Source organism: Coffea arabica, chromosome 4c, assembly GCF_036785885.1.
Source record: "Coffea arabica cultivar ET-39 chromosome 4c, Coffea Arabica ET-39 HiFi, whole genome shotgun sequence".
Taxonomy (NCBI): Eukaryota; Viridiplantae; Streptophyta; class Magnoliopsida; order Gentianales; family Rubiaceae; genus Coffea; species Coffea arabica.
In genome coordinates this window covers 2885104-2902246 of record NC_092316.1, presented here as the reverse complement: position 1 = coordinate 2902246, position 17143 = coordinate 2885104, and the positions used below count along the sequence as shown (strand labels likewise).

Here is a 17143-nt window from a genome sequence, read left to right as displayed (position 1 = left end):
TTTGGGGTTTGGAGCAGCAGTCGAATGACACTTGAATCCAAATCAAATAAACCCATTCAACTGACACAGTTACCGCTTAAAGGACACAATACCGCTGGGTAGTGTTTGAGAATTGAGATCAGAAGTTACCATACTCTACCAATCCACATAAGATGAAAAAAAAGAAGAAAGAAAGAATATTACATTTACACGGCATAAAGTGTTGCTGCAACTTACTTTGGGCTAGTAGTAATTTGGTGAACAGAAGAAGCGAACAAGGCCTTGAGCCTACGGTGGAGACAAAACCTTTTAATGCAAATTCGTCCTGGGAGTGACATGTCATGGATTATTCCCTGTTGCTGTTGAACAAAATTAATTAGCATTACCGGACATCCCAGCGAAAGGGATTTGAAACGAATAGTTTCACCGGACATCCCTCACTCCTCCCTCTTCTTATCCTATACTCTTCATCACCCATGTTCACGGCACCAACCACAAAGAATTTTTTTTCCCCCATTTCGCCATCCTAAATGATGTGGCCAGGTCTACCCTTTCTTAACCTCTGCCCTTTTATCTACAAGTACCGAGTTTGACTATGTCACAAGCATACAGTTGAAATAGTGAAGAGCATGATATACTAGCAATGTAGCAACCTTTTGTTAGCATCACTCATCAGCTTCCTAGTCCTCTTCTACAGCTATCTAACGCTATTCTGCTGCCAAAATGAAGAATGATAAACTGGCTTTGCCAGAGTCCATCACTACTTTTGCGGGCAGAACGACACAATTCGGAGCAGATTGTTGGTTTGATGATGCTTGCATTCTTGATATGGATTACTTTGTTAAGACTGTATCCGGAATTAAAGCCAAGGGAGTACGGCCTGAATTGATTGGTTCAATCATCGCCCATTATTCATCCAAGTGGCTTCCTGACTTGTCAGGTTCAGGGGATGAGGTAGAAAAAGGCCTGATAAATCTTGAAGAATCCCCTGATAGCGTCACATCTTCTTGGATGAAGAAGAGGTTTTTCGTCGAGACCCTGGTCGGAATCCTTCCCCCTGAGAAGGATTCTGTCCCCTGTAGCTTCCTTCTGAGGCTGCTCCGGACCGCCTGCATGGTTGGTGTTGAGCCCACTTTCAGGGTCGAGTTAGAGAAGAGAATTTCTTGGCAGCTTGACCAGGCTTCGCTCAAGGATTTCATGATACTGTCTTTTAGTCATACTTCTGGGACATTGCTTGACGTTGAACTGGCTCTTAGACTGGTCAAAAGGTTCTTGAATTTGGATGAAACTTTCAGAAGTGGAGCTGCATTGATGAAGGTGGCTAAGCTTGTGGACTCTTACCTTGCTGAAGCTGCGGTGGACTCCAATTTGGCGTTGTCTGATTTCATTGCTCTTGCTGGAGCACTCCCGGCTCATGCTCGTTCTATTGATGATGGCTTATACAGAGCCATTGACACCTATCTCAAAGTAAGTTGGAACAATTTCAATTCTTCATTTTTTAAAAAATTTTTATTTTTATTTATGTTTTTTTTATTTTCTCCTGCTGCCTCCTGAACTTTTCGAGTCTACCCTATATTCATATATATACTTGGTGGCTCTTGCTATACCCTTGATAGAGTTTTGCTTAATTTTTTGTATGCGTGTTGCTTTTCTTTCTGGTATAGTAAATTAACATTACACCCTCATTTGGTGAGGGGAATTAGGATAGATGCCAAATTTGGGGAAGTAGGAGTTGTTGTGCTGTCACCAGCATTAGATTCTTCATCGCACAGCCAACAAGCTGCATTGTTCTGCTTATCAAAACAAAATGAAACAGATGCGAGTCATATGACTACACCAGACAAACAATGAACAAAGAAAGTAGACCAAAAAAGGGGTTTGGTATTGTCCTCATATGAAGGATTTGGAAAGTAGTGTCACGAGCGCCCCTTTTCTTTTTATCCACACGTAAAAAGTTTGGAAGATGGTTCATAGCCTTTAAATTGATTCTTCAATGCTGTAGTCGACGTCGAGGCATGGCATTTGATCATCAATCACATCAACTCATGAACACATATGAACATGGCTTTCAAAATACAGTAGTATCACCAAATCTTTTGATGTACATAAATTTGTTCGAACTAAATGTACAATTCATGTCAATCGAAGAAATCTTTTGGGAAGTAATTTACTGGTTAATATTTATAGATACAACAACAATCTAGCTGATAAATTTACTCCGGACTACTGGCAGGCACATCGGGGAGTATCAAAGCAAGAAAGGAAGAATCTTTGCCGATTAATCGACAGTAGAAAACTGTCAGCAGAGGCCTCGTTGCATGCTGCCCAAAACGAGCGTTTGCCGGTGCGGGCAGTAATTCAAGTGTTATTCTCAGAGCAAACAAAGCTCAACAAGCAGATCGACTGGAGTGGATCCTTCAGCGGCACCCGTAGCCCGAACATGGGGCTAGATCCCCCTGCCAGGTGCATGTCAAAGCGAGAAATGAATGCTCAGCAGTTGGAGATCAAGAAGCTCAGAGAAGATGTTTTAAGGCTTCAAAGCCACTGCATGAACATGCAAGGACAAATTGAGAGATTACTGGAGAAAAAGAAGGGACTTTTCAGCTGGAAGAAGATTGTAATGCCTTCGTTTAGAGCCAACAAGTTAACTAACGTTGAAGGAGAAGGTGATTTTGGAAGACAAACTCCTGTTGATGTCAAGACTAGGCTTGTCAAAGGCAAAAAACCACCCAAATGGAGGAATTCTCTGTCTTGAGATTGAGGTTGAAAATGGATTCTAATATGTTGGATTTCTCAATAATGCTTTGTAATTGTATAACATTAATATGTTTAGATTTTCAAGTGTCATTCGGTAACTTAAAATGTTCACTTCTGGAGGATAATAAATACCCTGATTTTCCTGATTTCTCTTCATTTTTTCACTGTTCGACCTGTTGTAAGTTGCGAAGTCGACGACATTTTCCCGAAACTACTTAGAGTAGAAAAGTTTCTCTGCCTTTATCCTGTAGATATTCAACAAGTTATTGGCAAAAGTTCCAGAATTTTACAGTTGCTATCAGTTTCCATTGGCAAAACACGATAATGGTTTGCACATTGTGATTCTATCAATATTTTTAAACGGCACTATTTTGTCTGATTTTAGAAATTTTTATTTCTGAGGAGGCGCAGGAGTTCAGAGCAGCGTAGCATCCTCATTTCAATTTGGCTTATCCTGATCAAAACCATAATGTCATGTCATTCTACCATAAAAAGAGCTAATTTCTTGTCAAAACTTATATAAAATCAGTTGCTAACAAGGCATTTAAGTACAAGCAAAAAGAGCAAGGGAGAAACTCTTTAGCTCGCAAATATTAAATTTGGTTGCTGCAGACGGGGTCGTTTTGTCATCAATCTATGCTGTACATTATCCAATTACCCGGCAGCATGTCTTAGCCGTTAAACCTCAGCCAAAACCCCCACTCGAAACTATCACACCAACAATGCTCTGCTTCTGCAGCTCCACAAATGGCGGTGTCTGTTAAAACCCCGTCCATTTCTCTCCACTCTGACCTACTCAATCCCCAAGTCTCCAACTTTCAGACCTCCAAGTCCCTAATTTTCTCAAACAGTACACAGAAAGCGCATCAATTTCCCCTCAGAAGAACCCGCAGTTCACTCCTTAGCTCCGCAGTCCACCCAACTGCTGACCCCAACTCACACCTCACCCAACTTTGCCTCCAAAACCAGCTAGACCAAGCCGTAACCTTCCTAAACACTTTACCAAAAGACCCACAAAGTAATATAGATGAAGAAACATTTATTTCTTTAATTAGGTTGTGTGAATTTAAGAGGGCGTTAAATGAAGGGGGTGTAATATATGAGCATATTCTAAGCTTTAGGTCCCAGTTGAGTTTAAGGTTAGGAAATGCGTTGTTGAGCATGTTTGTGAAGTTGGGGAACTTGAGTGATGCCTGGTATGTGTTTGGTAAAATGGAGGACAGAGATGTGTTTTCTTGGAATGTTTTGATTGGTGGCTATGCCAAAAATGGATATTTTGATGAGGCATTGGATTTGTATCATAAGATGTTGTGGGCTGGTTATAGGCCTGATGTTTTTACTTTCCCCTGTGTTTTAAGAACTTGTGGGGGTATGGGGGATTGGAGTAGGGGTAGAGAAATTCATGATCATGTAATTAGGTTTGGATTTATATCAGATGTTGATGTGGTTAACGCTTTGATTACTATGTATGTAAAATGTCATGATTTGGGTAGTGCGAGAATGGTGTTTGATGGAATGCTTAGGAGAGACAGGATATCATGGAATGCAATGATTTCAGGGTATTTTGAGAATGGTGAATGTTTTGAGGGGTTGAGGTTGTTCTTTTTGATGCGGGAGTATTGTATTAACCCGGATTTGATGACAATGACTAGCGTGATCTCGGCATCTGAGGTTCTTGGTGATGAGAGGTTTGGTAGGGCTCTGCATGGATATGTGGTAAAGACTGAGTTTGGGGTTGATGTTGCGGTGGATAACACATTGATTCAGATGTACTCAAGTGTTGGGAAGTGGGAGGAAGCTGAAAAAGTTTTTAACAGGATTGAGTTAAAAGATGTGGTTTCTTGGACAGCAATGATTTCTGCTTATGAGAGTAATAGTTTGCCTGAGAAGGCTGTTGAAACTTATAAAACGATGGAGCTACATGGTATTATGCCAGATGAGATCACCATCGCCAGTGTTTTGTCTGCATGTACTTCTTTGAGTCTTTTCGACATGGGTGTTAGGCTTCATGAGCTTGCCAAGACTACAGGTCTTGTATCATATGTTATAGTTGCGAACACTCTTATTGATTTTTATTCGAAATGCAAATGCATTGATAAGGCCCTGGAGATCTTTCATCGGATATCTGACAAGAACGTGATATCTTGGACATCGATTATTCTCGGGCTTCGGATCAACAACAGAAGTTTCGAAGCCTTGATTTTCTTTAGGCAAATGAAACTCAGTGTAAATCCTAATGATGTTACATTGATCTCTGTTCTTGGTGCATGTGCTAGAATAGGAGCTTTGATGTGTGCAAAGGAGATACATTCTCATGTATTAAGGAATGGGTTGGCATTTGACGGTTTTCTACCCAATGCACTCCTAGACATGTATGTGCGATGTGGAAGGATGGCCCCTGCATTGAATCAATTTAGAATACAGAGACAGGACGTTGCTGCATGGAATATTTTGCTAACAGGATATGCCCAGCGGGGGCAGGGTACGCAGGCCATGGAGCTATTTGATAGAATGGTGCAGTCGAAGGTTGAGCCAGATGAAATTACTTTTATATCTCTTCTATGTGCTTGTAGTAGATCGGGCATGGTGAGCGAAGGCTTGACTTATTTTGAGAGCATGAGAGACGCTTACTGCATTGCTCCAAATTTGAAACATTATGCTTGTGTGGTAGATTTACTTGGTCGTGCAGGGAAGGTCAATGATGCTCTTGATTTTATACATAAAATTCCCATAAAAGCAGATGCAGCTATCTGGGGAGCCTTGTTGAATTCATGCAGAATTCACCGACAAGTTGATGTTGGGGAACTTGCAGCAAGGCACATAGTGGAAATGGATAAAGAGAGTGTTGGTTACTACATGCTCTTGTGCAATTTCTACTCTGAGTGTGGTAAATGGGATGATGTTGCACATCTCAGGAGAATGATGAGAGAAAAAGGGATTACTGTTGATCCTGGATGTAGTTGGGTAGAAGTAAAGGGCAAAGTCCATGCCTTTCTAAGTGGTCACGATTTCCACCCTCAAATAAAAGAACTTAATGCAGTTCTGGAGGGATTTTATGTTAAGATGAGAGCAGAAGGTCTTACTGAGCCTCAGAGCTGTTTCGAAAATGAACTTGAAGCTTCAAAAGCTGAGGTTTTTTGTGGACATAGTGAGAGATTGGCAATTGCATTTGCACTGATAAACACTGTCCCTGGGATGCCAATTTGGATAACAAAGAATCTTTATATGTGTCAAAGCTGTCACAGCACTGTAAAGTTTATTTCAAAGGTTGTTCGTAGAGAGATATCTGTGCGGGATACTGAACATTTCCATCATTTCAAGGATGGGAAATGCTCATGCGGGGATGAGGGTTATTGGGGCCATTCTTAGCTTCAGATAGGTTCTAATATATCCCACTTATTCTCAGAAAAACGCTGGATCAACAAATTTAGCGGGTACCATGTACAGTTTGACCGTTTGGAGCTGCATCCAACTATACCGCTTGGAAGAAGAGCAAACACATGCCTTGTGAAAAAGCCTCAGCAGTTCATTGCTTGAGATAGCAGACTAACTGTTCTCCCTAGACGCCCTACTAAATGTATTGCTGTTAGACGTCGAATTTGTTGGTCAAGTGAATTGAGATGCTTAGGTTGAATATTTGTTAGTAAAAACTAGGTTAGCTGCTTGGGACGTCAGTTGTACACCATGAGGAGCCCAATTTAACTCGTTGGCCCTCGTCTCTCTTCCCCTTGTACCACTTAACAGTCCTTATACCAAAAAGAAAGTGATAGTGATATTAGCATGAAATAGTTTGTTGTTAACTTAGTGGTATATCTCTGATAGAGCAAAAACTGTTTAGCTAGCAATGTAACAAGAGAGGAGTATAGGCTTTTGTGGTAGTAATGGCAAATTTGCTAAGATGAGAAATTTACCAGATATAGAAAAATGACCGGTCTATGCTTTGTTTTATTTGAAAAAGACTTCTTATACTTTGTCCAACATACTTTTCACAGGGCAGTAATCTCTGGGTTTGGGTCGGGTGGCTTGTTTGGATAGTGTTGCATATGAAGTGTTCCGAATAAGGCGCTCAAGCAGGTTTCTTTACTGCTGTACACAACTTTTTATTGTTCACTTGCTAATCAGCTGGTTGTGCATGAAACACTGCTGTAAATATTGCCAATAACCAATCATCAGTTATTGTCTTTCACATGAATAGATATGAAATCATAAAAACATCATGAAATTAGCGTGCCGGGGGAGGGGGGGGTAAAGGGGAATCATCATTGAACTTGGATTTCCCTTTTTCTTTTAAAATTTTGGCAGATGATATAATTGACTGCAATACACAGATAAAATTTTCTTCACAGGGTAGCGGACACAGAAAGCTAATGTGTTTGAATCCTATCAAACAAGAAGTTGTTATTGCATGTCTTGCATAACAAATAATTAGCACACATGAATCAAAATCAAACAACTCAAACCTCACCAATCAATCATATTGCTGTAGCAGAGTGTAGCTAACACTCTAAACGAAGAATGTGAAGAGAAGATACAAGTAAAATATGTAACTTGACTGTTTTAAAAAACTCTCTTGATTGTCTTGATTGTTGACTTGATGATGTTGTTTTCTCCCATGTGTCTCTGATCACCATCAGCATCATCACCAATGACCAAGGGCTTCTTGCCCATGCAATCTACTCTCTTCTTCATACCACTGAAGATCAGAGATGGAGAAGATGGAATCCGTCTAAAACTCCTCGCACTTTCAGATCTCACAAGTTCCTTTTCCTTACCATTCTTCCCCTTCCTTTCATTTACAACATTGTTATCATGGTTGTCTGCTCCTTTGTTATCAGATCTTATCTGATGTGCATTGCTTTTCTCTGGTTTTAATCTGTATGGAGGGTTCTTAATTGGCGTGTCCCTGGATTTCAGCTCAAGGATACCTTTCTTTTTATCTCCCTGCATCTCTCCAGTGTTCGAAAATGACTTCCTCCTAGTTTCAATCTCAACAATCTCTTTTTCGCTTTCCCCCCCACCTTTCACAGGGATTTGCTGCTGGCTGTCAATTTCATCAACGCATTCCAGGTCCTGCCCTTGTTGAGCTTCTGAAATCTTGAATTCCTTTTGTGGATACACAAGATCTAGCTTCCTAATTATTTCATCAGTCTTGTTACCTTCATTTTGGTTCACATCACGAGGATATGAATCAGCATCTTCTTCTGCATTCTCCATCAGCATCTGAAGCCACTTTTCAACATTTCCTTTACCACGTTGCTTTCTGCTCTCTTCATCCTCCTCATCTTCTGGTGCATCATGAGCAGGAAAGCGTATGTTACCTATCATCCCATCCTCCCCTATTTCCAGGTTATGAAGTTTTTCATCAATTGACTTCTGCTCAGCTGCTATGGCTTTGTGATTTCTAGACTCCCCGTGCTTTTCCATGCTAGTCCTTAGAACAGTTTCTTTGGTTTCTTCTCCTAGTTCTTCTTGCTCCCCATTTTCTTTCAAGGATGATGACCCAGCTTCTGATGCTTTCTGCTCCTCCTCCAAAAACTTTCTCAGTTCCTTGTGCAAAGGACCATTGGACTGAAATCCTTGCACATACAGGGCATTGTTTTCTAGCAAGGCATTTCTCATTTCCATCTGCATTTTGTTCTTTGACTTACTTTCAGGTAAATACAGAACAATCTTGTTTTCTACCTCGTCAGGAAGAAAATCATCCATTCTTGATCTCTTCCTTGCCTGTACCCATTCAGGTCTTACTTGTTTTTCTAGCTCGTCCCTTTGTTTGAACTTCTTATGCAGTTCCCTCTCTGATGTATCACAAATTGCTTTCTGAGCTTCAAGTCTAGCCATGAGTGCGTTGGCTGCTGCCTGATTTAGCCTGACTTGTTCTTTGTAAACAACACTCCTGCAAGAGGAAAATGCAAATATATGTCTCAACTCACCAATAAATCGAAGCAGGATGCTACTCTTAAAGAAAATTTGTGCCATATTAATCTTACTGGTGCATGGCATCTCGAATCATCTTTTCTAGCATTGCTCTGTATGAAGATTGTGCCTCAGCTAGCCGTCGACACTTTTCAGCCCTTCGTCTTCTTTTTATCAGCACCAACTCCAAATCTTGTATGCTGACATGTTCCTCCTCAGTCTTCTGCCTCAGTTCATCAACTTCCACATCTAATTTCTGTAATTCAGCTTGGATCTTTGCTGTTTCTTCTCTCTTCCTCAAAGAATCCCTGGCAATTACAATGGCCTGGTAAGGGTTGCTGCTGATCATCCCCGGGTCTTCATTTTCTTTGGAAGCAGGCTTTAATTTTTTTGCAGCTGCCACAACCAACATGAAAACAAATAAGCAAAAGTAAAGCTCAATGGTGCAAAACCAAGAAATCGTGAAGTATTTTCTTTACCGACCAATGATGGGTGTTGTTGATCTTGGTTTTCTGTTGACGTCCAGTGATCTCAAAGCTGATGAAGCTTCCATAGATTCCCTTCGAGATAGAACAACGGCAGCCGGGGCCAGACCAACCTTCTTTTTGGATTCGATGAAGTGTTGTGGAAAAGAATGTGAATCAACTGTCTGACAAGCATTCAGTTCTTCACTTTCACCCTCAGCAAACAACCACGAGAATGCTCTACGCCTATATCAATGTATATGTAAGAATAACATTACCATCAATTATATTTAAAAAAAAAGGGAAAAATCTGCTAATTGAACGTTGCTTTCTTCGAAGAGAAATGTATGACAAACCTGAAATCTGAATTGGATGAGGCAAAGATGGACAAGAACTGATTTATGGACACACCAACTTGAAGATCCCACCATGGTATGAGAAATTCCAGTGCATTATGCTTCTTCTTGCACACTTGCCACTGCAGAATCCTTAAATTGCTAGCTACTGTTAATCCTCCTCCTGCATATTGTGTTAAAACAATATTAATGATTCAAATTCTACAGACCGAGACCACGTCAGGAGTAGGAAAAAATTTAGGCAAACACTAGATCATTACTTGATAAAGGAAACCAATGGTCAATTTCCCATGCAAGAGGCGAAGCAGCATCAGCATGATAATACAGAACATTGCCATACGGGTCAACACGAAATATTTCAGGATCCAAACCAGCATTTCTGATTAATTGAATTAGTAACAAGTGTTAGAAACGAACTTCTGTGGGAAAATTTCAGAGATTTTTCATGCGAACAAATAACAAGAAAGTTTCAATCTTTACCCAAGGTGGTTGAGTTGTTTCCAAAGGAGACCGAGGAAAATCTTGGGCTTGGTAGTTGGCTTTGCTTTCGAGTCAATGATGGGGAACAATTCATCTAGCTCCTGTGCTTTCACAACCTGTTAGCACATCAGCTTGCAAGAATCAGAGAAATTCACAACATATTTCAATAATTAAGGTATAGCATTAGATTGCGTGGTTGGTGTAAGAGTCCCACTTTTGAGATTAATACGCAAGACAAAAGGCCACCGCCCTTAGACTTGATACATAACAACAATTCTCAACGTAAAAGGGGTGATTCGTGCCTGATAATTACACGACTAATTGATGTTCTGAGAGAGAACCACCGTATTATCAGAAATGATTTTTCAAGAAACGAGCAGTCAATCCAAAGCAACATTAAATTCGTCGTAGTTGACTTCAAATGAAGAGAAACAGCAATGCTTCAGCATAAATTGGGCTACAAATCGTCCCAATATTTATAACTAAAAAGACAGATTGTAGCCCAGAAACCTTAAACAGTTACAATTAAGAACTCATATAACAGATCAGTTGAGCTCATATATTTCTTCTGGGTTCTCACCAATTAAATAGACCTTCAATTCAAAGCCCAAAAAGAGGGGGAAAGAAAGGGAAAAAAAAAAGAAAAAAAGAAAAGGAAGGAAGGAGTTCTTCAGTAGCTGGTTACCTCCTGTTGAGGAAGAGCAAAAGGGATGAAAGCGAAAGGAGGGCCATGGCTATAGGGTCCTAAACTTCTATCTCTGCATAGCTTGGCGTAAACTTTTGGGTGACCCAGTGCTTCGTCAATCGCAAGTTCATCTTCAGTGAAGACGAGATCGCTGGCCATCACACTACTGTCTTCCAGAACCAATACTAATTGGCAGAGAATTCACAGCTTTGGATTTCAGAGAGAGTCAAGTTCTTGATGTATACTGAGTAAAGAGACCAACGGTCGATCAAGTTTGTTTGAAAAAAGTTTTTCCTTTCTTTAAAATTGAAAAAAAAAATGAAGAAGACGGTGGAAGTGTTGTAACGGCTAGATACGCTGCTGTCCCACGAGTCGCAACGGGTTGAGCATCACTACTATTTACTTGCTCCTTGACTAAACAAATTGCTTACTCTGCCTTTGTGGGCTTGAGCTGTAGAGAGGCCAAGAAAAATCAAAATGTCTTTATTACCTTGTGAAAGGACGAAAATGCCTTTGAGCAGTGACTTATGACCTGTGAGCTATTTTTATTACCAAAGGGCCAATGGGGTAGTATCAATTATGAGCTGAGATCTTAACAGTTTAGCGCATTTAGACGTTTTCAGTGATTTTTAAACATTTGAAAAAGGCAAATTGTATGATCATCATTGAGATCATAACAGTTTAGCGCATTTAGAAAAAAGTGTTGTAGTACTAAAAAGGTACGAAAAAGTTTCTTAAAAAGATTCACTATTTCGTAAGAGTTAAATGCATCAAACCCCCTAATTTTACCCTCAGTTGCACTTTACTCGTCTCCAACGTTTTTAAACTCGGACCGGCCAGTGAACCGGAGAGGTGGCCGATTCGCGGTTCGATCGGTTCGATCAGTCCAACCAACTTGTTCAAAGGTTCACTTTTTTTTTTTTTTAATAGTGTTACGTACTAAGCAGATTTCATTCTACACTTGAACTTTACCAATTTAATTTAAGTTATGATAATAATAAATTTTTTAAAAGTTATACATAAAACATGGAATGATAAATATAATTAAAATATCATAATTCACCACAAGTTTTCATAAATTCATTATAAACATAAATAGATACAATCCAAATGTTCACCAATTATCACAAATAAAAACACAAAAAATAAATAAATTAAATATTGAAATTCTTTTACAACTCTTAAAAAAATCCATAAAAGAGTTCAAGTTAAGACAAACTATTTGAATAGCAAACTTTTATCAGTGGCATGATAAACAACCACACCACCTTCACAATTTCATCAACTTAAGCTGAAAAAGTTAAAATTTTATTATAAAAATATAAATCTAATTGCTCAAACTAAAAAAAAACTAAAAATTTTTGAAAAACAAATATACAGTTAAACACATAAAAAATTAATTGCTACTAAACATTACTAATTAACATGTTATATTAAATTCAATGATCCTATACCATTAATTATTTTAAATTCAATTATCAATAGCTTCGATTATGTGCCAACTACCATATTTTTGACCAGCCCAATGTTATTATTTGTAATTCCTACCCAATTCCTACACGGATGTGCACTGCTTTTGCAAAAATTTCATCCTTAATTAATCAAATAAAAATAAAACAAAAATGAGGGAAAAAGAAAATGCAAAAAATCTTCTAAAGATAATAATATAGAAAAAAAACCTTGAAAAGAAAAAATTAAACTTACTAAGATGTTGGAAAACAAGAAAAGTTGAAATTTTCAACTTGTTTACAATCTGCTAAAGATAATAACCTGATAATAATGGTGAAGACTTGAGAAAATCTTGTTGTGGATATTTGGGTTAAAAATGGTTAAGAAGAAAAAATTGAAAAAAAAAAAGAGAAGAACTTGATGTTTTAATATATTTTTTAGTCAAGTAGAATTCTCAACAAACTTAACTACAGTCTAGCGGTGAGATTGTCATATCCAAACTTAGAGACCCAGGTTCAAATCTTAGCTATACCATTCTTTACCATTCTTGATATTTTGTTGAAGAATTTAAAAAACCGCCGGTTCACGGTTCGTCCGGTTCGTCCGATTTTCAACGGTTCTCCATGAACTTCCGGCTTTAGCATTAGACCGGACCGGTGACATGGCCGGTTCGCGGTCCAAATCTTAGCTATACCATTCTTTACCATTCTTGATATTTTGTTGAAGAATTTAAAAAACCGCCGGTTCACGGTTCGTCCGGTTCGTCCGATTTTCAACGGTTCTCCATGAACTTCCGGCTTTAGCATTAGACCGGACCGGTGACATGGCCGGTTCGCGGTCCAACCGGTCGAACCGGCCGGTCCGGTCCGGTTCTGAAAACATTGCTCGTCTCAACTCAATAAATAGTCACTTTACCCTCTGCTTTATATTTTAGGACAAAAGTATTCGTTTCATATTAATTATTATTTTATTTATTTTTCTTCTGTTTTGCCGTTTTTCGACTTGTCTCTCTTTTTTATCTATTTTTCAAAATTTCTCCATTTTCTCATGTGATTAACTACTTTTTTCTATTTGCTATTATTATCTATTTATTAATTTTAATCTTCTTAAACTTATTCGTTATTTATTTCAAGTTTTTTTTTTACTTTTTGCTCCTGAAAGTAATAATGATAATAATAAAGTATAACAAAGTATATGTTATCTATGTGCACAGATTATTTCATACATCACTTAAATCAATATGTCTAGAGCTTAAAATAAATTAATTTTTAATGACAATAATAACAAATTCAAATCGTAATAATATAGTGGTTAATTAACTGTACATAAAAAAAGCTTTACATCATTCTTAATATAAACTTGCAAGGGTCTTTTAAAAGTTTCGTCAAACATATCAATGCTTTATATCATTCTTAATAACACTTTAATTATTTTAATTTTTTGTGAAAAACACAAGAAAAAAATAGAATGCCAATAACGTTACATATTTTTTCTTCTCTCTCTATACTTTTTTTTTGCTCTTGCCGCTAAAGAAATAGATAGTGGCATAAATGAATTTGAATGCAGTTTTTTTTTAATATATACTCCCTCCATCCCACTTTGATAGTTTTGTTTTCTTTTTTCGTTTGTTCTAAATTGTAGTCCACTTTCCAATTAAAGAATGTAGTTGTATTTTAATTTTTCTAAAATACTCTTATTTAATGTAAGTTGTTGTTACTATAAACCTACCATATTTAATGAGAGTTAATTCTTTTTTTACCATCAATTTAAGTTCCCATAAAATTGTACCCTATTTAATGCGAAGCTATTTTAGAAAAATAGCAATCTAAATTTACTTTTTTAATAAAATTAATTACTTTTTTTTAAACTACGTGAAAAAAAGAATAGGACTGTTAAAGTGGAACGGAGGGAGTATATATATATATATATATATATAATGACAACAATCTATCTACATTGTGAGGGAGGAGGAGTCCAACTTAATAGCTCTGTTTTCAAACTCGGACCGGACCGGCCGGTCGAACCGGTCGAATCGGGAACCGGCCAGGTAGCCGGTCCGAGTCAACTTAGAAAACCGGAAATTTTAAAACTCGGTCAAAGCCGGTCAAAATCCGGGTTTGACCGGGTTTGACCGGGAAAAACCCGGTTTTTCCGGTTCAACAGTAATTTTTTAAAAAAAAAATTCAAACTTTATAATATTATGTTTTGGCCCCCTAAATTGTTAAAACTTATTCGTATACCTCAAATATTTGATACTTTATAAATATTGTCCTACAATTTGATGTTATTTTTCAATTAAATTCATAATTTTAATTCTAAACTTGTTAATATTTATTAAATAATATAAATTGCTACTTGATTGTTCTAATTTCTTTGTATTTTCTTGTTAAATATATTTGAAACATCAAATATGTATGAATATACCTTTATTAATATCAATATATTATTAGATATGATATATATAATATTTTAATTTTTAAATAATTTTTATTTATGACGTCATCCGGTTCGACCCCTATCGACCCCCGGTCGAACCCATTGACCCCTGACCCCTGACCTTGGCCGAGTCGCTATCCGGTCCGGTTCTGAAAACATAGCTTAATAGTTCATGGGAATTAGGATCTAGTGCACAAAGAGCTTTAAAAAAAAAAAATTCTCAGGTGCAATGATTGCATTTGAATTTCTCATTTTTTGGTACGGAGTATGCAGTAATCGTGTCTTGTTGGTTGGTGCACACCTCGAACCTTAACTACTTGAATGACCCAAAGGCCAAAGCCAGCCCTCAGTCTCCTCCCGTCTCGCTCAATCATGCTCGTCGAGTGGAGTCTACGACTCCTCAGGCAGGCAGCTGAACAAATTACTGTAACCCTCCCAAAAGCCAAAGGTCGATTAATCCAAAGACAATTTTGCACGCCGACGTCAAAAATATCAAAAGTTTCTTCTTTTTCAGCGGTGCTGAATTATTCTGATGGGATGACTGGGCCCGGTTACCAAGCCACTTGCTCCTATCATTGGTAGGATGATGAGTGTCAAATACTACTACCAGTAGCTACTGCCAGTAGCAGTTTTAATTTTTGGCTTATTGCGCAGTTGCCCAACCATGGCCGGCGAAGCAACTGACAACGCTACACCCCTCCTTGTCCGCCCCCGTCAGTGGTGGCGCAACCATTGCACTCCCCGCTCATGGACCGCTTCTGTCCGCCTTAAAACCTCTCTGTCCTCCGAGCTCAGTGGCGCCGTCGGCGACTTGGGCACCTACATCCCCATCGTCTTGGCACTCACTCTAGTCTGCAACCTCGACCTCAGCACAACCCTCATCTTCACTGCCATCTATAATATCCTCACCGGCCTCCTCTTCGGCATCCCCATGCCAGTCCAGCCCATGAAATCCATCGCGGCCGTCGCCGTTTCAGAGACGCCCCACCTCACTGTCTCCCAAATTGCCGCCGCCGGAATCTGCACAGCCGGCACCCTCTTCATCCTTGGCGCCACCGGCCTCATGTCCTTCATCTACCACTGGATCCCCCTCCCGGTCGTCCGGGGTGTCCAGCTCTCTCAAGGCCTCTCCTTTGCCTTCTCAGCAATCAAATATATTCGCTACGATCAAGATTTCTCCACCACTACTTCCTCCAAATCCACCAGCCCTCGTTCTTGGCTGGGCCTCGACGGTCTCGTCCTCGCTCTGTTTTGTTTACTGTTTCTTATACTTACAACAGGAGACGGCGGCGTCCCTGAAGAGGATGAAGCGATGTTGAGGACCAACCCCGACGCTTATAATCGATTAAGAATTCGAAGGCATCGTAGGTTAAGAATATTATCAGCTATTCCAGCAGCTCTGCTTGTATTTCTGCTTGGTTTCATTTTGTGTTTTATTCGCGACCCTTCAATTGTCCATGAAATTAAACTCGGCCCGTCAAAGATTCACGTTCTGAAAATCACCTGGGAAGACTGGAAAACTGGGTTCTTGAGAGGTGCAATTCCCCAAATCCCATTGTCTGTATTGAATTCAGTTATTGCTGTGTGTAAATTATCGACAGATTTGTTCCCTGGGATGGATGTATCGGCTACAGGGGTTTCGGTAAGTGTTGGGCTGATGAATTTAGTGGGATGCTGGTTTGGCGCAATGCCATGTTGCCACGGGGCAGGTGGACTGGCTGGGCAGTACAGGTTTGGTGGGAGGACTGGTGCGTCAGTGGTGTTTTTGGGTTTGGGGAAGTTGTTGCTTGGATTGGTTTTTGGAAATTATTTTGTCAAGGTTATAAGTCAATTTCCAATAGGGATTCTTGGGGTGCTGCTGTTATTTGCTGGGATAGAGTTGGCCATGGCTTCAAGGGATATGAACTCGAAGGAAGAATCTTTTGTGATGCTGGTTTGTGCTGCTGTATCCCTCACTGGGTCCAGTGCAGCCTTGGGGTTCGTTTGCGGTATTGTGCTGTTTTTGCTGCTGAAGCTGAGGCAGATGGATTGCTCTAATTTTGGCTTCTTTAAGGCCAAGTCTGTATCTGTTAGCACAGAGGAGGAGGATCCAGCCCCCAATCCGTAGGAGTTCTTCAGAAATTTTCTACCGTCCGACCACTTGAAGCATTGTTGTTGATTGTCTCATAATCAATTTAGCGCCGTCTGCAATTATTGGGGACTTGGACAAACAAGTTAGACGGAGTATCTGAGGCAGTCTTAGATCATATCTATAGCTTTATTCACCATGGTTCATGTTCTATAGTATATTGTACTCTTGTTGTAATGTGATAATCTACTTGGATTACTATAATAATATGGACTACTCTCCTAGTTTAATTACTCCGGCAGCCTCAAACTACCAAATATAGAAACTGAGAAGCTGAGAAGAGGACTATTCACCAACTAAGCGCATTCAGAGTAAATTGGGATGGTTAAGCATGCGAAATCTTTTCCTGGAGCATTCATGGCTAGTGCATTCAGCTTAATTAAATTTCTTCTGTACAAAATTAGGAAATTGGCGGAAAAACTACTTTCTTTCAGATGTGTTAAAGCAATTCAACATATAGTATACATGTAGTCAGCGTAGGAGCATGCGGCAGTGC

At 39.2% G+C, this 17143-nt stretch overlaps 4 protein-coding genes across 4 annotated transcripts; 3 read left to right on the top strand and 1 right to left on the bottom strand.

Annotated features, from left to right (window-relative positions):
* The first annotated feature begins 559 nt into the window (after positions 1-559).
* Positions 560-2882, top strand: LOC113739619 (root phototropism protein 3). The gene is made up of 2 exons (XM_027266887.2): positions 560-1446; positions 2213-2882. The coding sequence occupies exons 1-2, from the start codon at positions 703-705 to the stop codon at positions 2732-2734; spliced, it is 1266 nt and encodes a 421-aa protein (XP_027122688.1). The 5' UTR covers positions 560-702; the 3' UTR covers positions 2735-2882.
* Positions 2883-3307: 425 nt separating this feature from the next.
* Positions 3308-6522, top strand: LOC113739374 (pentatricopeptide repeat-containing protein At1g15510, chloroplastic-like). Its single transcript, XM_027266590.2, has one exon. The coding sequence runs from the start codon at positions 3484-3486 to the stop codon at positions 6103-6105; it is 2622 nt and encodes an 873-aa protein (XP_027122391.1). The 5' UTR covers positions 3308-3483; the 3' UTR covers positions 6106-6522.
* Positions 6523-7101: 579 nt separating this feature from the next.
* LOC113738490 (uncharacterized) lies at positions 7102-11000 on the bottom strand. Its single transcript, XM_027265726.2, has 7 exons — positions 10635-11000; positions 9950-10065; positions 9730-9848; positions 9470-9632; positions 9133-9359; positions 8724-9045; positions 7102-8629 (listed from the first exon to the last, which is right to left on the bottom strand). The coding sequence occupies exons 1-7, from the start codon at positions 10791-10793 to the stop codon at positions 7294-7296; spliced, it is 2442 nt and encodes an 813-aa protein (XP_027121527.1). The 5' UTR covers positions 10794-11000; the 3' UTR covers positions 7102-7293.
* A 3862-nt stretch (positions 11001-14862) lies between these two features.
* Positions 14863-16880, top strand: LOC113739616 (molybdate transporter 2-like). The gene has a single exon (XM_027266885.2). It carries the CDS (start codon positions 15184-15186, stop codon positions 16624-16626), a length of 1443 nt encoding a protein of 480 aa, XP_027122686.1. The 5' UTR covers positions 14863-15183; the 3' UTR covers positions 16627-16880.
* Positions 16881-17143: the final 263 nt, after the last annotated feature.

Coding starts and splice junctions, on each gene's coding strand:
- LOC113739619 (XM_027266887.2), top strand. CDS start 703: ATGAAGAATGATAAACTGGCTTTGCCAGAGTCCATCACTACTTTTGCG. Junction 1,447..2,212: donor CCATTGACACCTATCTCAAA/GTAAGTTGGAAC, acceptor GACTACTGGCAG/GCACATCGGGGAGTATCAAA.
- LOC113739374 (XM_027266590.2), top strand. CDS start 3,484: ATGGCGGTGTCTGTTAAAACCCCGTCCATTTCTCTCCACTCTGACCTA.
- LOC113738490 (XM_027265726.2), bottom strand. CDS start 10,793: ATGGCCAGCGATCTCGTCTTCACTGAAGATGAACTTGCGATTGACGAA. Junction 10,066..10,634: donor TTGCTCTTCCTCAACAGGAG/GTAACCAGCTAC, acceptor ATGTGCTAACAG/GTTGTGAAAGCACAGGAGCT. Junction 9,360..9,469: donor TCATCCAATTCAGATTTCAG/GTTTGTCATACA, acceptor ACATTGATATAG/GCGTAGAGCATTCTCGTGGT.
- LOC113739616 (XM_027266885.2), top strand. CDS start 15,184: ATGGCCGGCGAAGCAACTGACAACGCTACACCCCTCCTTGTCCGCCCC.